This window comes from Typha angustifolia, chromosome 11 (assembly GCF_048772165.1).
Source record: "Typha angustifolia cultivar Huaian chromosome 11, ASM4877216v1, whole genome shotgun sequence".
NCBI classification, from domain to species: Eukaryota; Viridiplantae; Streptophyta; class Magnoliopsida; order Poales; family Typhaceae; genus Typha; species Typha angustifolia.
In genome coordinates, this window is record NC_133249.1 from 940,209 (window position 1) to 959,600 (window position 19,392).

Here is a 19,392-nt window from a genome sequence, read left to right on the forward strand (position 1 = left end):
AAAAGAATTGGGTGTTTAAATCGAATTATTACACCCTCGAGATTACGTTGGACTCACTCGTCACTAATCTAATCCAATAATAACCGGGTCGGACCAAGTCCCGGCTCGAACCAACCTCGCCCATCCCCACCCCCATCGCCCCTTCTACGGCACTATAATCTCTGTCGATCACGCCGCCCTCTCTTTTTTTTCCTCTCCTCTCTCTTTTCCATGCCTTGATCGCGAGTCCTCTCCCCCCTCTCTCTCTCTCTCTCTCTCTCTCTCTCTCTCTCTCTACGACTAGTTTGATCTGTTGTCTCTCTTCCCCTCTTCGTATCCCTAGCCGCCGGCGATAGACCTCGTTTGCCTCTTGATATCTCGTCGCGAAGGATTCCAAGTCGAGGCAATCTCTAAATCTTCGGTGAATTTATCTTCTTCTCTTGTCCTACTATTCGTCTTTCGCTTCAATGGATGATGTATCTAATCTTTTCGTTTGTTGTTGTTGTCGTTGGATGGTTTGATGCTTTGATTTGTAGAGCATATCGGCTTTTAAGCGGGTCATCTAGCTCAAGAAGTGGTACATCCTCATTCTGTTGTTTGTGGCCTGATAATTTGTTTGATCCATTGATTTGATAGGATCTAGTTTTGTTGCTTTAGAGTTTCGAGGATTGTATTGGATTGCTTATTGTTAAGTACTTCTATTCGTTCTAATATACGCTATTGTCCATTCTATGCTAATTGTGGACTGGTTATTCTATTCTTCTCTCTTAAAGTATTGCCCTTTCTGGTTAAATTCCATGCATCCTTGTCTTATTGATTTTCTCTGCTTCAATTGTGCATCTATTGCCATTTGTTACAGGCACACTTGCAATGCATCGTGTTGGCAGTGCTGGTGCCGCATCTGGTTCATCACGTCCTCGGAAGGAAAAACGCTTGACTTATGTACTAAATGATGCGGATAACACAAAGGTGTGCTGATCACTTCAATCTTCATTCTACTGACTGTTCAAATATCAAACTTTCTGTATGATCACAGCCTTTTGGTGTAAGAAATTAAACATCGGATGTGGAGTATCAATATCACCTGTTTGAATTGCTGTCTATGTTTGCAGCATTGTGCAGGTGTTAATTGCCTAGAATTTTTAAAAGCTTCATCTCCTGATAGTTGTGACTATCTTTTTACTGGGAGTCGAGATGGCACCTTGAAAAGATGGGCTTTGACAGACGATGGTCCAAGCTTCTCTGCAACATTTGAGTCTCATGTTGACTGGGTTTGTATTGTTTGCATTCTGTTTATTTGTTCGAGATTAGGTTTGATATGTTGTTACGTTGCCAGGTTATTACGTGATAACTGGGCTTGTAATGCAGGTGAATGATGTGGTTCTAGCTGGTAAAACTCTTGTTTCTTGTTCTTCGGATGGCACTCTCAAGGTCCTTACCCTAAATGAATTTTACAACTGATGAAATTAATGGACTGCCAGAATAAATTTATTAATCACTATGTTATTTTTTCCCCAGACATGGAACTGCTTGTCAGATGGCGCTTGTACTAGGACTCTCCGTCAACATTCTGACTATGTCATTTGTCTTGCTGCCGCTGAAAAAAATGTAATCTCTTCTGAACATTATACTCAATTAGTGTAATTAAGCATGCGTTTGAATGGTATGCCTATTTTCTTTCCAATTCTGAATGATTCTGGTCATTGCTTAACTTTTCCTTTGTAACATACGAATGTACAATATGACTGATGACCCTTATGTTTTTTCTCTTTTCATACATATTAGAGCAATATTGTTGCCTCCGGGGGTCTTGGTGGTGAGGTCTTTATATGGGATATTGATGCAGCTCTTCTTCCAGTTGTTAAATCTGTTGATACAACAATAGACGAGAATTCAAATGGAAATGTTGGGCAACCTTTGACAAGTTTGCGTTGTATCAATGCTAGCAATAACATGTCTACGCATAATAGTCAACCACATGGATATAGTCCAGTTGCCGCCAAAGGCCACAAAGAGTCAGTTTATGCCCTAGCAATGAATGATAGTGGAACATTGCTTGTTTCTGGTGGAACTGAGAAGGTATACTTGAGTTAATCTGGATATCCAGAAAGTCTATGTTTTGTGTGCAAATTTTCTTTTAATTTAATAGTTTATGCCATGATACAGTAATTTATTCTTTATCCTTCAATTTGGCCTGTTTATATTCCATTTATATTTTGTAGGTTATTCGTGTTTGGGACCCAAGAACTGGTTCAAAGAGCATGAAGTTGCGAGGGCACACTGACAACATCAGGGCATTGCTATTGGATCCAACTGGCAGGTTTGTATTATAGGCATCCTAAATTGAAATCTAATAATGCTACATTCCAATATATGATTATATTGTTGATTGGAAGATTGAATACTTGGGGAAACGTTATCTTAGTCTTCTACAGTACCTTTGAAAAGTATAGTAAAAGAATAAGGAATCATCAGGCATTGCTGTCCAACAGGCCTAGGGGAACAAAGAAACTGGTTTTAAGATGTAACTTAATGCAAGTTAGGGTTCCCACATTCGGTGCACTTTTAGTACTGGTTTAGGTTTCCAACTTATTCTCAATTTCATGGGAAGAAATGGATGGATGTTCTGTCGCAATATGCTCATGAGTGTAACTTTTGCTACCTACGAGATTGCATCCTCATGTAACCTACCAGGCATATAAGAAAAACACACCTGTAGGCACAAATGTTCTCAGAAAAGGACGTGTAGATAGAAATAATTCTATCTCCTTAATTTCTGTGACAAATTATTTTATTTATTTATTGTTAGATTTATATACAAACTTGGTTTAATGAATATCTGTTTGCAGGTTTTGTTTATCAGGGTCATCAGATTCATTGATTCGGTAAGAAATACTACTTTTCTCATGTTCTATAACTTGAAATATCCCTCCAGCTTATATTGATTTATTCCTTTTTAATGGTCTTTGTTAAAATCTGTTGATTTAGATATTATGAAATGTTAGGTTTTGAAAAACCAAGACTTATATTACTTTTCTTTGAAAAACTTCATGCTCCTCTCTGTCTCACTTTATCATTGACGGAGCATTTTCTTACTTTCTAATGCAGCTTATGGGATCTTGGTCAACAACGTTGTGTACATTCTTATGCTGTCCATACAGATTCTGTCTGGGCACTTGCGAGTACTCCATCATTTTCACATGTTTATAGTGGTGGGAGGGACCTTTCTGTGAGTACCAAGTTCCATTGTCATGGGAGAGATTCTTTTACTAATGATTCAGATTAGTCACTTTGATCTAATTCTGTTTTCTCTTCAATTCTGGATATCTCAGTTATACCTTACAGATTTATCAACAAGAGAAAGTCTCTTGCTATGCACAAAAGAACATCCAATTTTACAGTTGGCCTTACAAGATGACACTATATGGGTTGCAAGTACGGATTCTTCTGTATATGGGTGGCCAGCCGAAGGGCGTAGTCCTCAGAAGGCTTTTCAAAGAGGTGGCTCATTTTTGGCCGGTAATTTATCCTTCTCAAGGGCAAGGGCTTCTTTAGAAGGATCAGCACCTGTAAGTCATACATTTGCAAAAGATATTTTCTTGATGGACATGAATTACAGATAACTTTTAGTCTTTTCCAAAATTATATATGAGTAACTAGGTTTACTTCTTGATATGCAGCCATACATACAGAAGTTAGCTGTTCGTAACTAATGCCTATACTTTTCATTGCAGGTTCCTGCTTATAAAGAACCATCTTTCACAATTCCAGGAACCCCAGGAATCATACGGCATGAAATATTGAATAATAGAAGGCATGTCCTGACTAAGGTGATCATGAAGTTTTACCATATCTTTCGCTTTTATAATAATCAATAACATGAGGACTAGTTGTATGTATCTTTGTATTCCTTAAAGCATATCTGTCACAGGACACTGCTGGTTCAGTTAAGCTGTGGGAGATAACCAGGGGAGCAGTAATTGAGGACTATGGCAAGGTTGTTTTATGCTTCTGTTATTCCTTAATAGCTAATACAACATTTTAGTTTCTTTTCTGCATATGTGGTTCATGTCTGACACCCAAGTTAGTTTTAAGTTTTAGCTATAATGCACTTTTAGCATTTCATAGGGAATCCACGCATCTGGGTTGCACTTACTAGATATGACTTGAAAAGTGAACCTTTTTTCTGCAGATTTCGTTTGATGAAAAGAAGGAAGAGCTCTTTGAAATGGTATGCAAATTGTACCACTGTGCAGGAAAATTCTGTGGTCTGTGAAATTTTATTATTTTCTTTTGATTCTCCAGGTGAGCATTCCTGCATGGTTTACGATGGATGCTCGACTTGGATGCTTGTCTGTCCATCTGGAAACTCCTCAATGTTTTTCTGCAGAAATGTATGAGGTTGACTTGAATATATCAGGAGCACCGGAAGATCTTAAGGTAGTAGTCAGTTTCAAATTTTAAAATTTTATGAGCAAATAATTAAATGCAGAGGATTATAGTGGCATCCAAACCTTCAACTGAACTATATATTTACTCATGCCATAGTACACAATGCCTAGTCAGCCTTATCTACTGCTGTTCATGTTTAGCCCACCTGTAGTACAAATAGAGCTCAGTATTATAGCATCTTGGTTAAGAATCATAATTGTTAGTTCCAAACAAGGCTTTTCCAATGTACGACAATCATTATTTTTTATATCTTTAAGCAATATGGATTATATGACAGATCATGTTGTCTGTTAGGGAAATGGGTTCGTAGTGAATGATATATGGTTGGTGAAAAATCATAATTTTATATAAGGATTCTCGAGGACATGGATTAAGTATTGATAGTCGTGCTATCTCTTGATCTTCATTTCCTGCACATATTTCTGGACACATAAGCTGGCCAGCCTGTACTAGCACAATTTTTTAATTTGCCCATTTTTCCAGTTTCGATGAAACAGCAGTTTGGGTTGAATTTTTTTCTTTGCAACTAATTTGCCCATTATCAAGCCTTTTTTTTGTGCTAATCCTAAACATGGTCCTCTGCTGTTAATTTTCTCTTTTATCCTGAATAATCAAAATATGAGTCTGTGGCTAACATGTTAAATAAATCTAAAAACATGGATGTTCTACCACTTGCCAAGAATCTTTGCCTGCAAGATAGATCTCACTGATTAGTTTGAACTCTGAAGTGCTCATCTTACATGGCATCTAGTGTTTGCTGGATGAAGAGGCAGTGGTTGCTGGCTAACAAAATTGGCTAGAGTGACTATGTTGTTAACCTTAACTGAACTGTACGATATATCCTTGATAATAGAAATGATGCTTTGTGAAATGTGAAACGATTGCATACTTGATTTAGGATTTTAGATGATATGCTAGGGATTTTACATTTCAATTTATCTTTCCTAGAAGTTGGAGTAATAATAGAAAGGGTGGGATTAAGTTGTTTGAGTCTCACATAAATCATAATATTAATTAATGTTGTACCAATATTTTGAAAGTTGTCAAGCATTCTTTGTGATAATCAATAATTATGGTTGTAATAAATGTCTAAAAATTATTGCAGATTAATTTGGCTCAAGAGACAATTCGTGGTTTGTTGGCCCATTGGTTGGCCAAGAGAAGGCAGAGACCTGGATCACATGCTTCATCTAATGGTGATGGTCCAGTAGGAAAGGATATCTCTGTTAGAAACATTCCCCACTCGAGAGTTGAGGTTGATGATGGAGTTGACAACCACAGTAATATGGTGCTTCCTTCATTTGAATTCTCAACAGTTTCTCCTCCATCAATCATAACAGAGGGTTCTCATGGAGGGCCTTGGAGAAAGAAAATTACAGATTTGGATGGGACAGAAGATGAGAAGGATCTACCTTGGTGGTGTATAGATTGCGTGTTAAATGGTCGATTGCCTCCAAGAGAAAATACAAAGTAATCTTGCCTCACATTGATTGCCTGCAAAAACTATTCTGTGTCTAAAACAATTAATACTTTTAGATACCACATTAGCTTTGTATTTAGTCCTCTATATTTCATACTTCTCTTTATGCGTCTCAATGGAATACTGCATCTGCAATGTTTGTTTACCTAATAAATTTAGGAGATTCGGTTCTCTTGTTGATATGGATTGATCTCAGAAATTTATCGTGAACCCCCTATAATGACTACTACGCTTAATGTAAGATTTGGAACTTATCATAGAGAACAGAAGGTAGCTTCTAATTTACGTGTTTGCTTAAGTTTTTCCCCTCATACATCAACTGGAAAGAGAGCTTGTTGGTCATGGTGGCATCACTTTTAGTAACAATGTAGTTTTTAAATTTTAATATGTATAATAGGATATATTATATCTCTGTACAGTAGATGGAGAAGCTCTGGAGAGGTTCTGCATTACCTTCTAGTGTTCTAGAAAACTCATGCACTTTGTCATCATTTCTTTGTTAATTTCATATCTGCTAGAAATATTTCTCGTTTTCTTTTCTTCATTTGGCCCCAAATATTAGGGGAATTTTGCCGTTCTGGTTGATAACAAGCATTATATTGTTCTATTTGTGTGTTCATGTTTATTGGTTCACTCTGGAATAGAAAAGGTAGCATATAAAAATTATGTTTTCCCAGAATCTCTCTCCTTCCATGCTCTTCTTGGACTTCAAATTATGGGGTTAGGACAATCTGGTTGATCACAACATTATCCTGTTCCAATTATGAGTTTATCAGTTTTAATTAATCAAATACATGTAGATCACATATTAACTGCATATAAAAGAAGCATATAGAAATTTAGAAATGTTTTGCAACTTTCACAAATGCGTTTCTTGTATTTTGACTTCTTACAAATATTAGTTCCCTCTCTTCGAAAGCCTGGTCCTCTATGTTCTACTTCTTTTATAAATTTTATCTCTGCACAAAGTATAGCTTCTCCTTTTTTTCCCTCTTGTTGTTGGTTGTCTTTCTTGATTCTAACATGGAGGAAAGGTTATATTGTAGTTGAGAATAAAAGTGACCATAATGTATTACCGTTCATGGAATTATCTTCAATAGATCAGGATAAGTGCAGGGTCTTACATTTTATCTTGATGAGAAAGTCAGATAGAACCTGATATATGATCAAGTGTAGCTTGACCTTTAGCTAGAGCTTCCTGTGCCATGCAGTAGGACAACATCTTTTATTGGGCTAAATTTGACCCTATGATTTTGAACTTGCTGTCACCTTGGTTTCTTGCTCATTAGTAGTTTCTCTCTTCTACAGCATTTAGGTTGATTGTTAATCAGTAATCAGGAGATACAATTTGAAGTAGAATATTATCTGTTTTATTTTCCCTCCCTCATCTACTTATGTCTATTTTCATTGTCTTCAACTTATTTTTTCATAGTGGTTCTTTATGTTCTTGTCTATAATTGTTCCTGAACATGGATGAGCAATCTTGGTTTATCTCATGAAAAGAGAAAAGAAGAGCAAAATAATTGCATATTTAGATATATAAACCATGAGCCAAGCTAGGTAAAGAAAGACAGTATCTTTGTACTATTTAATATATCTTTTGTTGACAGTATATTTCATATTATTTTGTTATTATTGTCAAATTTATGCTGCTTCGTCAATGTAGGTGCAGCTTCTATTTACAACCTTGTGAAGGTTCATCTGTGCAAATTGTCACACAAGGGAAATTGAGTGCTCCTCGGATATTGCGAATACACAAAGTAAGTGTTGATAAGTTAGCCTGGTTGTTACCTCAGGAAATGTCCTGTGATCTGAACAGAGCCATCAAGCTGTTTTGACTTTCTTTTCAACGATTTCCTGAGTGGGTTTGGTCTTAAATTGTTCCCTTTTTTTTATCTATAGGTTATAAATTATGTGATCGAGAAATTGGTTCTCGACAAACCATTGGATGCTGGAAGTTCTGAAGGGGCATTTGGGTTGGGATTAAGTACAAATCAGTCGCATCTTTCGTCAGTTGGAGATGGTTCTTTACGATCAGGGATAAAGCCATGGCAAAAGTTAAAGCCAACAATAGAGATCTTGTGTAATAACCAGGCAAGTGCTGCGATACTGACTGAATGAATTTGAAGTTCTATGAGATTTCTGGTTGCAGTCATGGCACGCACATATAGATTTGCGTTGCTTTCTTCTTTCTTTACAATGGATTATGAGATTACTGGCTTCAATTACAGCTTTTATTATATCCCATTATCATTTGATGCAGGTCCTGCAACCTGAAATGAGTCTTGCCACTGTCCGAACTTACATATGGAAGAAACCCGAAGATTTGGTTCTGAACTATAGAGTGGTGCAACCGAGATGACGAGAGATCCTTCTCAAGTATGTCAGCTAACCGTGATTCGCCGAGATGCTTTCAGCAGATGTACATCACATGCTTGGCATGATCTTAAGGAAATTACAACGCTGCCATATGATTGTCACACTATTTGAGGAAGTTAGCGCCTTCTTGCCACCTAACTTGCTCTTACCTGACATTCTAAGGTTTCAATATTTGCTTTCCTGTATAGTTGTGAAGCTAGGAACATTGGCTGCCAATTGAGGGCAGCATAAAGCTGCCAATTGAGAGCATCCTTATGCTGGAATGTATCATATATAGCGAGCTTAATAATCTTTTAGTGCTCTCTATTTGCTATCAAGCTCTTATTGTTTGTCTTGTAAATGTGAGAATTTGGTTTTATAATCAAACTTGTTCCTTTGTGTCGCCATGCCAAACATAGTATTTACAGCAACGAACAAAAGAGAAAAATCCTCGTTGCTTAATGAAGGCAGAAACTGCAGGTACAAAGTCTTGTAGGCGGAAAAATAATAGGATTCAATTCATCTTTCCTTTTTCGAGTGCTTGAAATATCATATTGACCACAATACTTACTGAGGCAAATTTTGGCATAGTATTACTGAGACTGCTCATGACTTGCTTCATCCTCGACAACCCTTCATCTACTGAAATATGAACAGCAATAGAGTCTTGTATGATTTTGCCTCCAAGAGGTCATATTACTTGCAGAATATGAGCAAATTGAAATAAGAAAAATTAGGAGAAGAATAATTCTTATCCCTGTGCATACATGGCGCACGCTAAAGAAAGTATTTGAGATAGGTTAAATGGCAAAATGATCAATCTCAAAAATTAATCCACCAACAAATGTGTGTTTATGTCATATAAACATATACAAAATGTAGAATGATATGTAAAAATTACTTATCTCAATCGTTGATGCAGATAAAAGAGGTTCGATCACAACGACATAGTAATTCACCTTCAAACCCTAAGATTAGATGGTCGTCTAGATTCGAGAGGAGAGAAAGAACTAAGAGAGATAATTTATGGATGTATCATAATCTACTAGAGCCCCTCTTATCATATATTATATATATAGAGAGAGAGAGAGTTATTAGGGATTAAAATCTTCTCATTATATGATAAGAGATAGGGGCGTCCTAAATTGATAACCCTAATCTACTTAGGTTAACGCAGACTACGCAATTGCTAATCTAAAGTTAGGCATTGTTGAGTAAATCTCTATGCCACGGATCACAGATGCCACTTGAGGTAACGATAACGGCGACGACGGACGGCTATCTAGTACGAGTGTACGACAAAGATTTGCATGGCCCACACAAAAGGAACAATTTATTTTATTTATTTATTAATTATTGGAAAGAATTGAAATTAATCATAAGCCCAAATATAATGAAATCATAGCCAGCCAAATAAGTTTACATATAGTATTGACTAGAAGTATCAATAATGACTCAAAAATATGTCCCGGGCTAAGCCCATCTCTGATTTTATCATTTAAGAACCCGAATGCTCGGCTAGACAACCCTTCCTGTATATAAATACACTAAAATTTAATTAAATTTTAATTTATATATTAAGCTGTATAATTTAGATTTTAAACTGTGTGCATCGTTTAATTATTATTCTAAACTAAATGAAAGATATTGCTCTAAATTATTAGGTTATCGAACTGCTCATTCAAATTAATTGCATTGTCGAATTATTAACTGTGCTTAATTATTAAGCTAATCATCAGACTTATAAATAATTTTTTTTTGTAATGATTATTATAAGTTGGAATGAAAGGAAATATAGCTCCTAGCTCTAGTAGTTGGTTGGGAGCCATTCGTGATTTCCTAGAGAGGGAAATGGGGAAGGTTGGAGGAGGGGGAGCGCGGCAAAACGCAATTCGGTCGGGGATCGTGGTGGTGGGAGCCATAGCCTTTGGATACCTCTCCTTTCGGGTCGGCTTCAAGCCCTACCTCGATCGCGCTCAAGAGGCCATGGACTTGGAGACGCCGCCCGATCCTTCCCACAACCTTGGCGGAGAGCAGCAGCTCCCTTATTCCGAAATCCCCATCTCTGTCTTCCACGAGGAGGACAAGCAGGAGAGGTAAAAATTTTTGGGATTCCTCTATTCATGGTTGCGAGTAGTCCAATCATAGCGTTTTGTAAATCTAACACTAGAGATGTTTGTCTGGCTTGTCGAAAGCATTTTGAAATATGGGTTGATGTAGTTTGGAAATGCAACATCGGTAGGTGTTATCTTGTTTTGGACAATTCTACAGGCATCTTATGCGCAAGTAGTTTTGTTTTTGTTTGTGGGAATAAACTGAAATGACTCTTGATTTAGAAGGTTATATGGTGTGCTGTTGAAGTTTGACTGTTAAATTGATTGCCTTCTTTCTAATTTCTATTTTCAATCTTTACTTTTAATTTGAATAGACTTTGTAACATAATGGTCGGATGCAGTTAGTAAATGGTTATGTATTTCAGAGGACATGGAGGGTGACAAAAGATTGTGGAAATGTGATGGAAGGTGAAATTGGATCCTCTTAACAAATGTTTGTGGGCATTGAATGGATTGATTGTTTACTGCAATGCAAAATTATTTGATCCACATATTATTATGTACTAGTGTTGGATGGTTTTCTTCACACGTAGGACATTCAAGCCTGAAATTAGGAGCTTGAGAAGTGGGAATTTCAGGTGCCAAGCAAGGGGTAAGATAGATGCTCACGTATTGCTATTTGCTAATGATCTGAGCCACACAAGGTGAGTTACATCACTTTATATACCAGTAGGATAGGTGCTCGTTTCAAATTGTATCTATTCATTAGGAAATAGAGTCACCCATAGCAACTAATGCAAGAGTAAAGTGAAATATGGGAAGTATTAAGTAAGACCTCCTTTTCCAACATTACAAAGATGGTAAACATAAAAATAACATTATTAGCTTCTTTCTTGCTGGTTGAACAAACTATTCTAACCATTAATAAGTGTCTTTGATATGTAGTCATGATTCTCCTTCACTAGTAACCTTAAAGGGATCTAAAATATTATTTGAGAAATAGTTAGATATAATTAATTTTTCAGAGGCTCATCATGTTTTAGATGTAGTGACACGATTTAGAATAAAGGGGGCAAAGTTCAACTTCCAGTCTAGCTAATACTGGGGTAGGTTCTGTGAATTTGCCGGATATTTGTCTAAATTATATATTGAACAGATCTTTATTTTAGCCTGTGTTATCGAATTAGAATAGCAAGCAGGATATATCTGCACTCATATTGTGTGGCTGGCCACTCATCAGCTTTACTAATTGGCTTGTTATTTTACCAATACTTGACATTTAAAATAACTGGTGAAGTTTTACAGAACAAATCTATGTCATAAATTTAGGACTTCAAACTCAAAAGCTTACGAATTTTTTATAAAGAATCTCACCTAGCCGCTGTGATTTGTTGTAAGAAGTTGTTTCTAGGTTCTCTCTTAGATTGATCTGAGCTTGCATAGCAACTGGTTTCTTGTTATGTTTTCTTGGAGTGATAGGTTGGACTTTCTAGAATACTTTGTATTATAAACCTACTGCTGGTTTGGTTTCGGACATTGTTTCTTCCAAGTAATCCTAAATATTCTATAAATTAGTAGTTTGTTTTGCATTTCTAATTTCTTCCTTCACACTATTCGGTTAATGATGAACTGGAAGAAGAAATGATATGAACCAATTTAACATTATGGTAAAAGTTGTGTAAATAGTTAAAACTCAACTGTTGGGTTTCTTTGCTTCTTAAGTCCAGATGATCTGGAACAAGAAATGATATCAACCAATTTAACATTATTGTAAAAGTTGTGTAAATAGTTAAAACTCAACTGTTGATTTCTTTGCTTATTAAGTCCAGATGATATACATGAAACAGCTTTTCATGTTTGGGCTAATCATTCTAGGTGACTGTTTGGTGTGCATTTGATAGTGTTATATTGGTTTCATGAAAAGTTACCTTAAGGCATATAAACTGCATTCTCTTTCTACTTCCAGGTAAATTGCTTATATAAGCCATAGCTTTTACTTATGTTGTATATAATCCAATGAGTTTCATGGAATGCTAAGTTGTTTGTACAGTGTATTATTTTTTGAAAGTAATCCCCCATTTACCTTTTCGCCTCAACTTTTTACCTAACATTCCTTTATCCTTCTTTGCCTTCTCCAGTATTAACACTCTGATTACTTTCTTATATTCATATGCCTGATTTTTTTACACTTTTAGAGAGTTTTAGCGTCAGGTTGATGTCCAGTTGCTAAAGTTTCTTAGTTCCTTGGAGCCTATGTGTACTAGCTAAATTTTTATTGTTGGCAAAAGAAAAGGATAGCAAGGTTGATATATTTCTGATTTTATATCCACACCGGCTTGATTCATCATGATAATAGATAGATGTAATTTTCCTCAGGCCTCCCTGCACATGTTGCTTTATACATCCCTATTATTTATACCATAATAACCTATGACAGACCTCATCCCGTCTCTCAATCAGTATGCTACTCAAGGGAGGCTCCTTCTGTCATTCTATATATATATATTTCATTATTGATGGAGTCAGCCGTCTCCAATTCCATGGCATAAAATCCTAAAGCCCCGTTTACTTGTGGAATAGAAATAAGTTTTTTTTTTTTAACAATCCTGTAATTTTCTATTTTATCTGCCATAAGAAGATTATTAGAGCATAAAGAAGAGGTTTAGTTAGATGTACAGTCAGTTTATATAGTTCATTTCTTAAAAAGTGTTTTGCTCAGGTTGGAGGTTTAATTTGATATTAAGATTGGTTGACATTTAGTATATCTTTTTACCACAGACATTATATGTATATATTTTAAGTTTGTTATAATCTATTATTAAAAGGATTGCCCTAGTTATTTAATCTATATGTCAGGTTGGATTAGTTTTTTGTTTTGTTTTGCTTATAATTTGTCTACTGATTCATAATTTATATAAAAAAAAATGCTTTATCGACAGACACTTTGTGAACATTGTAAGAAGAAGTGTAAGATAAAGCATCATTATTTGTGGGATGGAGAAATAAATTATTAGAAGTTGATAAAATGTCACATCACTCTAACTTGTAGAGTAATTGTAAACTGTTTGTAGGCATAATATTGCTCTTCATTTGTCATCTCTATGGTACTTTAAAAGAGTCATTCATTGGAGATCTTCCGACACTATTCTCCTTTAAAAGGCACAGTGCACTATGGTGTAAGTTAACATTCCTCTGTTCGATGGTTGGTGGTGGGAGACTGCGATGTTTATGTATGGATAAGCCTTAAACCCACACCTGATCAATCTTGCATTTATCTTAGAAATCACTTTGTTTACTGAAGATACTTGTATGTGCATCTTGAGAAGTCTTCATCTATCCAAATCTTCAAAGCAGTCGTTTTAGAAACAGAGACATCTACGTATTATCCAGTACAGGGAGTGGATAATAACTATGTGCAGGATTTTTAGAAGTCAAGATGGTGGGCGATGTTTTGGATAGCTGCTGCGGATGTATTATTATTCTTTTCTCACCTTCGTTGCCATATGACTTTAAATAGGTATACTTGCAAATAATTTTTTTAAACAGTTATGTATAAACAACTGAGAGAGATTGAGGCAACATCGCCCGCCATAGCGAATCTAACCAACTGAGAGAGATTGAGGCAATATTGTATATTTGTATGATTGTATCTGGTTTAGGGGCGAATGCAGCCAAGTGGACCAAGGCAATGGATTGTGAATCCACCGTCCGTGGGTCCAATTTTAGTTGTTCGCTCATCACATTATTTTAAATTTTAAAAAATATTCATTTTTGATAAAATCATCGCTATGGGCCGATCTGATTCATACATAAAGTTTGTTAAAGAATAAATTTATATATACCTCTTAAATATAAATTAGATATATCTGTAATTTACTTATATTTTATTATTTAATTGTAAAGTATAATATTACTTTGAATAAATTTATATTTGATTATTAACTATGAATAAGTATGTTAAAAAATTTCTTAAACAATGTGTATAAATTTATCACGCTATCTAACTTACCTTATATAATATTTGATTAAAATATACATAAGTAAGTATTTAATTAGAAAATATATAAAAGAGAGTTTTAATTTATAAATAAGTATGATTTATGCAGGAACCAAAATATACCTATATCCATGCAAAATTTTAAATTCTTAAAAATTAAAAAGTAAGATAATTAAAAAAACACGCTTTTTGATTCAAAGTAACTTTATGAATATTTAATATGCCGTTTAAATATATGTTTTTGTGAGCTAACTGCCTGATTCATACAATGTTGTAACTAGATAAGGAATGGGTCAATATATCCAATGCAGTTGGGCGGTGAATGTTGTAACTAGCTATCTCAATCAATATCTACCAAGAGTCTACTGTCACCCTCCTCCTTTGTCTTCTTCTTCTTTTGATTTTATTTGCTGCAATAAAGTTAGAATCTAAGGAAGAGACCTCTAAATTAAGAGGATTGGTTATGAATTCACTTCGTTTTTCTTGAAAATTATTTTACTCATAGGTTCAGTCTTATCAATGATGATAGAAGGTTAATAGATAGCTGGCGACTGGTCCATCCAACGTCCTCGAAACCGTGGACTAAGCAAACAGAATATTAAACTACTTGTCTTAGAATATTCTTTTTAATATATATTTTATCTTTTTTGTTGGACTATCTAAATTAGAGAAGAAAAAATATATAGTATAATTAAAAAAACCAAATTGATTTCGAACTCGGACAGAAAAATTTTAAAATAAAAAAAAAAGACTGAACTGGTTTTGGATTTTGAGAGGGAATTTTTTTAAAAAAAAGTTAAAAATCAAACTAGTTTTGGACTCGAAGAGGGAAATATTAAAAAAATATATAAAAAATCAAATTGTTTTTGAACTCGGATAGAAAACAATAAAAAAATTAAAAAATCCAACTGTAGACAACACCTGATTAGATTTGAACTAACACAGTTAGAATATTTGATTAAGTAAAAAATATTTTAGTTTTAGAATATCTAAAATACTCTTATTTTAAAATAATTAAAATACCTTTAGTATGATTTAATTGATAATATTTTCATAATTGATATTATTTTAAAATAATTAAAAATAAGAAAAAAACTGAAATGATTTTAGAGTAAGAGAGAGAAAAATAAAAATAATAAAAAAAAACCAACCTAAATTTAAAAAAACGAAACTCGTTCCCAAATTGGAAAAAAAAAAAATCGAAACCCGAACAAGTTTCGGATCCAAAAAAAGAGTCCGAATAGATTTCGGACTCGAAAAAAAGGAGTCCGAAATATTTTCGGACCCGAAAAAGAAGAGTCCGAAAACATTTCGGACTCGAAAAAGAGAGTCCGAAATCTTTTCGGACTCGGAAAAAAAGAGTCCGAATAGATTTCCGACTCGGAGATTAAATACCGTTTACACCACCTAATTATAAATAGATAGGTCTACTTCTCATTTTCTCCTCCCATCTCGTCCTTCATCAGTTTCTCCTTTCTTTCGTTGTCAAGGGTTTCGGAAGCAGCGAAGAAGATTTGATTCTTCGAAGATTTTTCTCTTGTCTCTCGATTTCGATAGAGGAATTCGAAACCCCTTTCGGCGAGCTCTCTATCGAGGTTAAATTTGCTCGATTTGGTTACAAGGGCTCTCTGTCGTCGGTATCGGAATTGCGTGCGATGAAGATAACTCAGCTGGAAGAGGGAGGATCAGAGGATTCGCATGTAAGCGAGATTGTCAAGGTGGACGCGAAGAGAGTGCTTGTAGGTGCTGGAGCACGGATTCTTTTCTATCCGACGCTTATGTACAACGTGTTCCGGAACAAGATTCAAGCGGAGTTCCGATGGTGGGATAAAGTGGACGAGGTATAGCTAGCGTTCTTATCTGGTCTAAAAATTTTCTGGATCTTTTCTTTTAGCTGCTATCATGAATTTTTGTTTCGCATTAATTTTGAGTAGGGAAACGAGATGAAGTGTTGAGCTGATGCTTGATTGTGTTGTTGGAAACTCTTTCTTCGTTTCCTCTTTTAGTCTTCCAGATCCTTTTTTCCTCTTCTATATTGTTTTGGGATTGTTTGTTTCGAAGAGGGAAAACCAGCCCTCCCCATATTCATGAGGTAGGGAAATACTCCAAATTCCTGGAAAAACGGTCCTCTGGAAAAGGGAATTGAGGACACGGGGATCTGAAAGCATGTAGCAGATAATTTGCCTTGTTTGAAAAACCTGTACAGAATTGCTTGATACCCATTAGATATTGGACAATCCAATTAAGATTAGCACTGAAACATTTTTTTTTTAATTTTATTAAGTAAAGATAAATCTTCGATCGTGCGCTTGATTTCATGCTAAAATTATGGATCGTGTAATTTTATTATTTTTCTGTCTTTATGCTGTAGACTTTGGAACGCATTTTTCTGACGATGCCAACTGACTTGCTTGTTCTTTTTAATTGCTAGTATGTTCTGCTGGGAGCGGTGCCTTTTCCCAACGATGTACCTCGCTTACAACGGCTCGGGGTAGGAGGAGTTGTCACCCTTAATGAACCATATGAGACCTTGGTTCCATCATCCTTGTATAAGGTAGTTTTCCCTTCTCGTAAACTTTAATGCTCACTTTCATAATGCTTTTCTTTTGTATATTATATATTCTCAAGGAGCGGCTGTTACCTGTTGCTAAAAGAATGTATTAGTTCCCCATAATTCTGGAATTCTGCTATGATCCATGGAAGTATGCCATAGATTGGATGAATTTAATTTCAAAGGGTGTACAATGTATCTTTTTAGTTGCGATCTGCAAAGGTTTCTCCAAGTGCTAACTTCGCTTGTAACAATTGTCAAGTTCTGGATCAAGCAGTTCTTTAGACTTGTCAAGATCTTTCATCTAGAATAAAGTGATGGTACTCAATATTCTACTTAGTATGCTTTGTATTATAGCAGCAGCATCTAATTAAGATTTCATATGGTTAAAATCTGGCTGTCCACGGACAAGAAATAGGGCTAGATCTGCAAATCTATGAAATTGCATCTACTCTGCTTGCAATATTTTGTAAAGTTTTAGCATATGTGAACCTGATAATTTTGTGATAAAGCGCATTCTTTTTCCCGAATAGATTGATGTCGTGCTTACCTCCTCTTGTACATTGTTGTCGTTTCCAGGCTCATGGCATTGATCACCTTGTCATTCCTACCAGAGATTACCTTTTTGCCCCTTCTCTTGTGGACATTAGCAGAGCTGTAGACTTCATCCACCGTAAGTTTTCAGGAACAACAGTTCCTTCCTGTATTTTTTTATCCATAAATTTGTCAACTGTACCTCTTCAAAATCTTATTTTCAATTGAATTAGAGATTGTCACAAGTTTGATTTGATGCCAAATGACTTGAAGGTCTTTAGAATTTGTCATATCAACTGTACGACCTAACCACATTAATTATTAATCTATATCCTGTTTTCTGTCGAGCTTGTTGCAATTTCTTTTACTTAAAATTATTTTCCTTACTACAATAAGAGAAGATGAATGCCTATGACCATCCTTTACCTACTATTTGTACGTTCGACATTTTTATAGTAAGAAATGATAGACATAGCCATTTCTGCTGTACCTGATATGACTTTGTATTTGTAATTTGAACAATCTTCTTTCTTTATTCCAGGGAATGCATCTCGTGAGAGGATTACTTACGTCCATTGTAAAGCTGGAAGAGGACGTAGCACCACCATTGTTTTATGCTATCTGGTATCTCCACTTCCTAAAAAGTTTATTTCTCAATTACATTTATCTAGTATAGTTTGCCGTATAGCCGTACCAGACCCCCAAAAGTATGTGTTCTTGTTGAAATCATCTCAACTTATTTTAACGTTACTTTTAACATGCAGATTGAGTATAAGCACATGACACCTGAATCTGCTTTGGAGTATGTGCGCTCTAAAAGGCCTCGGGTCCTGCTGGCTCCATCTCAATGGCAGGTATGGACAATGATCTTCTGTTTTGCTTTTGATATAATGGTATGGAACACATTTTATTGTGAGAGTTCTTCACTTTTTCTCTCATAATTTCCTTTTTTTCTTCCTTTTGATTTCCCTGTTGTTTCTGGGTCGTACCTCTGATTGCTGCCGAACTTATTTCCTCCTTGCTTCTTGATCAGGCTGTTCAAGAATACAGCAAGCGCAAGTTAGACTACCCTGCAATCCTTAGCCCGAGGCCGACATGCTCGCTGACAGGGGATGAAGTTCTGATTACTGCAGCAGACTTAGAAGGCTATGGCACTAATGAGTATTTTTGTGAAGATTTCACTTCTGCTTTGCGTCCCTTTGCTCCATCAGGGCACTTGATTGCAGCATACATACCAACTACTCCTCCCAGAGGTGATGAAGAAGTATTTGTAACTGAGGCAGATCTTGACGGCTACGATGCATTCTCTGTTGCTTCTAAAGATATGGTCGTCTCCTCCTCAAGTAGAAATCAATCAAAGCCCATGATAAAGAGGCTATCCTGTCTTTTTGGAGCATTGAAATCATCCAGCAGTTGCCAGCCAGTTCCGAGTCGTGTACCTGAGATTCGTGCTTGCTAGATAGAGGAAGCTATACTTGTTGTTTGCTGTTTTATTACTTACTCTATGTAAAGCTGTAGGATAACAAAGAGTATATCCGGCTAGAGTATTAATCCCTTGGTCATCATGAAGACCTTGGGATGCCAGAATGAGGAAATTTTATGTATGAGTTCTATTCCCTGTTGTCCAAAGTTTTGATTTCAATAAAATTCTTTCTTTTTTCCAAGTCTGTCAGTAATTTTGTCTGCCAAATGTATGTTGGGAGGATTTATTGGTCAGGAAAGACGGGCATTAGGATATACACCTTGAAGTACTTTTAATTAAAACACAAATATCTACCAAAATCTTATCAACTGTTGACTTGTTCATCTCCCCCCCTTACAGTGGATACGGATCTATCATTTGGGCCTTTGTAACTGTTACAAAGAAAATACTCAATATTAGTAAGATTAGATATCAATCAATCAATCAATCAAAACAAACAAATAAATAAATAAGTGAACCAACTTGGGTCAACCCTCGTGCTCATTAATTCGGTTTTAGGGTTGG

The 19,392-nt window shown here is 35.6% G+C and overlaps 3 protein-coding genes across 4 annotated transcripts; all 3 read left to right on the forward strand.

Annotated features, from left to right (window-relative positions):
• The first annotated feature begins 154 nt into the window (after positions 1-154).
• On the forward strand, positions 155-8,630 carry LOC140769522 (uncharacterized). Of its 2 annotated transcripts, none has more exons than XM_073110235.1 (19): positions 155-400; positions 516-556; positions 839-948; positions 1,092-1,250; positions 1,348-1,410; positions 1,498-1,587; positions 1,765-2,058; positions 2,202-2,299; positions 2,829-2,864; positions 3,088-3,208; positions 3,312-3,548; positions 3,714-3,809; positions 3,911-3,976; positions 4,172-4,210; positions 4,285-4,419; positions 5,537-5,901; positions 7,578-7,671; positions 7,814-8,005; positions 8,175-8,630. In XM_073110235.1, exons 3-19 carry the CDS (start codon positions 850-852, stop codon positions 8,271-8,273), a joined length of 2,283 nt encoding a protein of 760 aa, XP_072966336.1. In that variant the 5' UTR covers positions 155-400; positions 516-556; positions 839-849; the 3' UTR covers positions 8,274-8,630. The 2 variants fall into 2 exon arrangements, with proteins under 2 accessions (XP_072966336.1, XP_072966337.1); XM_073110236.1 differs by having other exon boundaries at positions 155-382.
• A 1,462-nt stretch (positions 8,631-10,092) lies between these two features.
• Positions 10,093-14,043, forward strand: LOC140770790 (uncharacterized). Its single transcript, XM_073112063.1, has 3 exons — positions 10,093-10,365; positions 10,917-11,027; positions 13,395-14,043. The coding sequence occupies exons 1-3, from the start codon at positions 10,121-10,123 to the stop codon at positions 13,477-13,479; spliced, it is 441 nt and encodes a 146-aa protein (XP_072968164.1). The 5' UTR covers positions 10,093-10,120; the 3' UTR covers positions 13,480-14,043.
• A 1,712-nt stretch (positions 14,044-15,755) lies between these two features.
• LOC140770179 (phosphatidylglycerophosphate phosphatase PTPMT2-like) lies at positions 15,756-19,069 on the forward strand. The gene is made up of 6 exons (XM_073111230.1): positions 15,756-16,161; positions 16,752-16,874; positions 17,451-17,544; positions 17,947-18,029; positions 18,170-18,259; positions 18,439-19,069. Exons 1-6 carry the CDS (start codon positions 15,976-15,978, stop codon positions 18,862-18,864), a joined length of 1,002 nt encoding a protein of 333 aa, XP_072967331.1. The 5' UTR covers positions 15,756-15,975; the 3' UTR covers positions 18,865-19,069.
• The last annotated feature ends 323 nt before the right edge of the window (positions 19,070-19,392 follow it).

What these genes read in the sequence shown, in the direction of transcription:
- LOC140769522 (XM_073110235.1), top strand. Translation starts at nt 850, where the DNA reads ATGCATCGTGTTGGCAGTGCTGGTGCCGCATCTGGTTCATCACGTCCT. An exon ending in TTTCTGGTGGAACTGAGAAG is followed by an intron (nt 2,059 to 2,201) that starts GTATACTTGAGT and finishes TATATTTTGTAG; the next exon opens with GTTATTCGTGTTTGGGACCC. An exon ending in CCTCCAAGAGAAAATACAAA is followed by an intron (nt 5,902 to 7,577) that starts GTAATCTTGCCT and finishes TCGTCAATGTAG; the next exon opens with GTGCAGCTTCTATTTACAAC.
- LOC140770790 (XM_073112063.1), top strand. Translation starts at nt 10,121, where the DNA reads ATGGGGAAGGTTGGAGGAGGGGGAGCGCGGCAAAACGCAATTCGGTCG. An exon ending in GAGGAGGACAAGCAGGAGAG is followed by an intron (nt 10,366 to 10,916) that starts GTAAAAATTTTT and finishes CTTCACACGTAG; the next exon opens with GACATTCAAGCCTGAAATTA. An exon ending in AATGATCTGAGCCACACAAG is followed by an intron (nt 11,028 to 13,394) that starts GTGAGTTACATC and finishes AACTGTTTGTAG; the next exon opens with GCATAATATTGCTCTTCATT.
- LOC140770179 (XM_073111230.1), top strand. Translation starts at nt 15,976, where the DNA reads ATGAAGATAACTCAGCTGGAAGAGGGAGGATCAGAGGATTCGCATGTA. An exon ending in GGTGGGATAAAGTGGACGAG is followed by an intron (nt 16,162 to 16,751) that starts GTATAGCTAGCG and finishes TTTAATTGCTAG; the next exon opens with TATGTTCTGCTGGGAGCGGT. An exon ending in TGGCTCCATCTCAATGGCAG is followed by an intron (nt 18,260 to 18,438) that starts GTATGGACAATG and finishes CTTCTTGATCAG; the next exon opens with GCTGTTCAAGAATACAGCAA.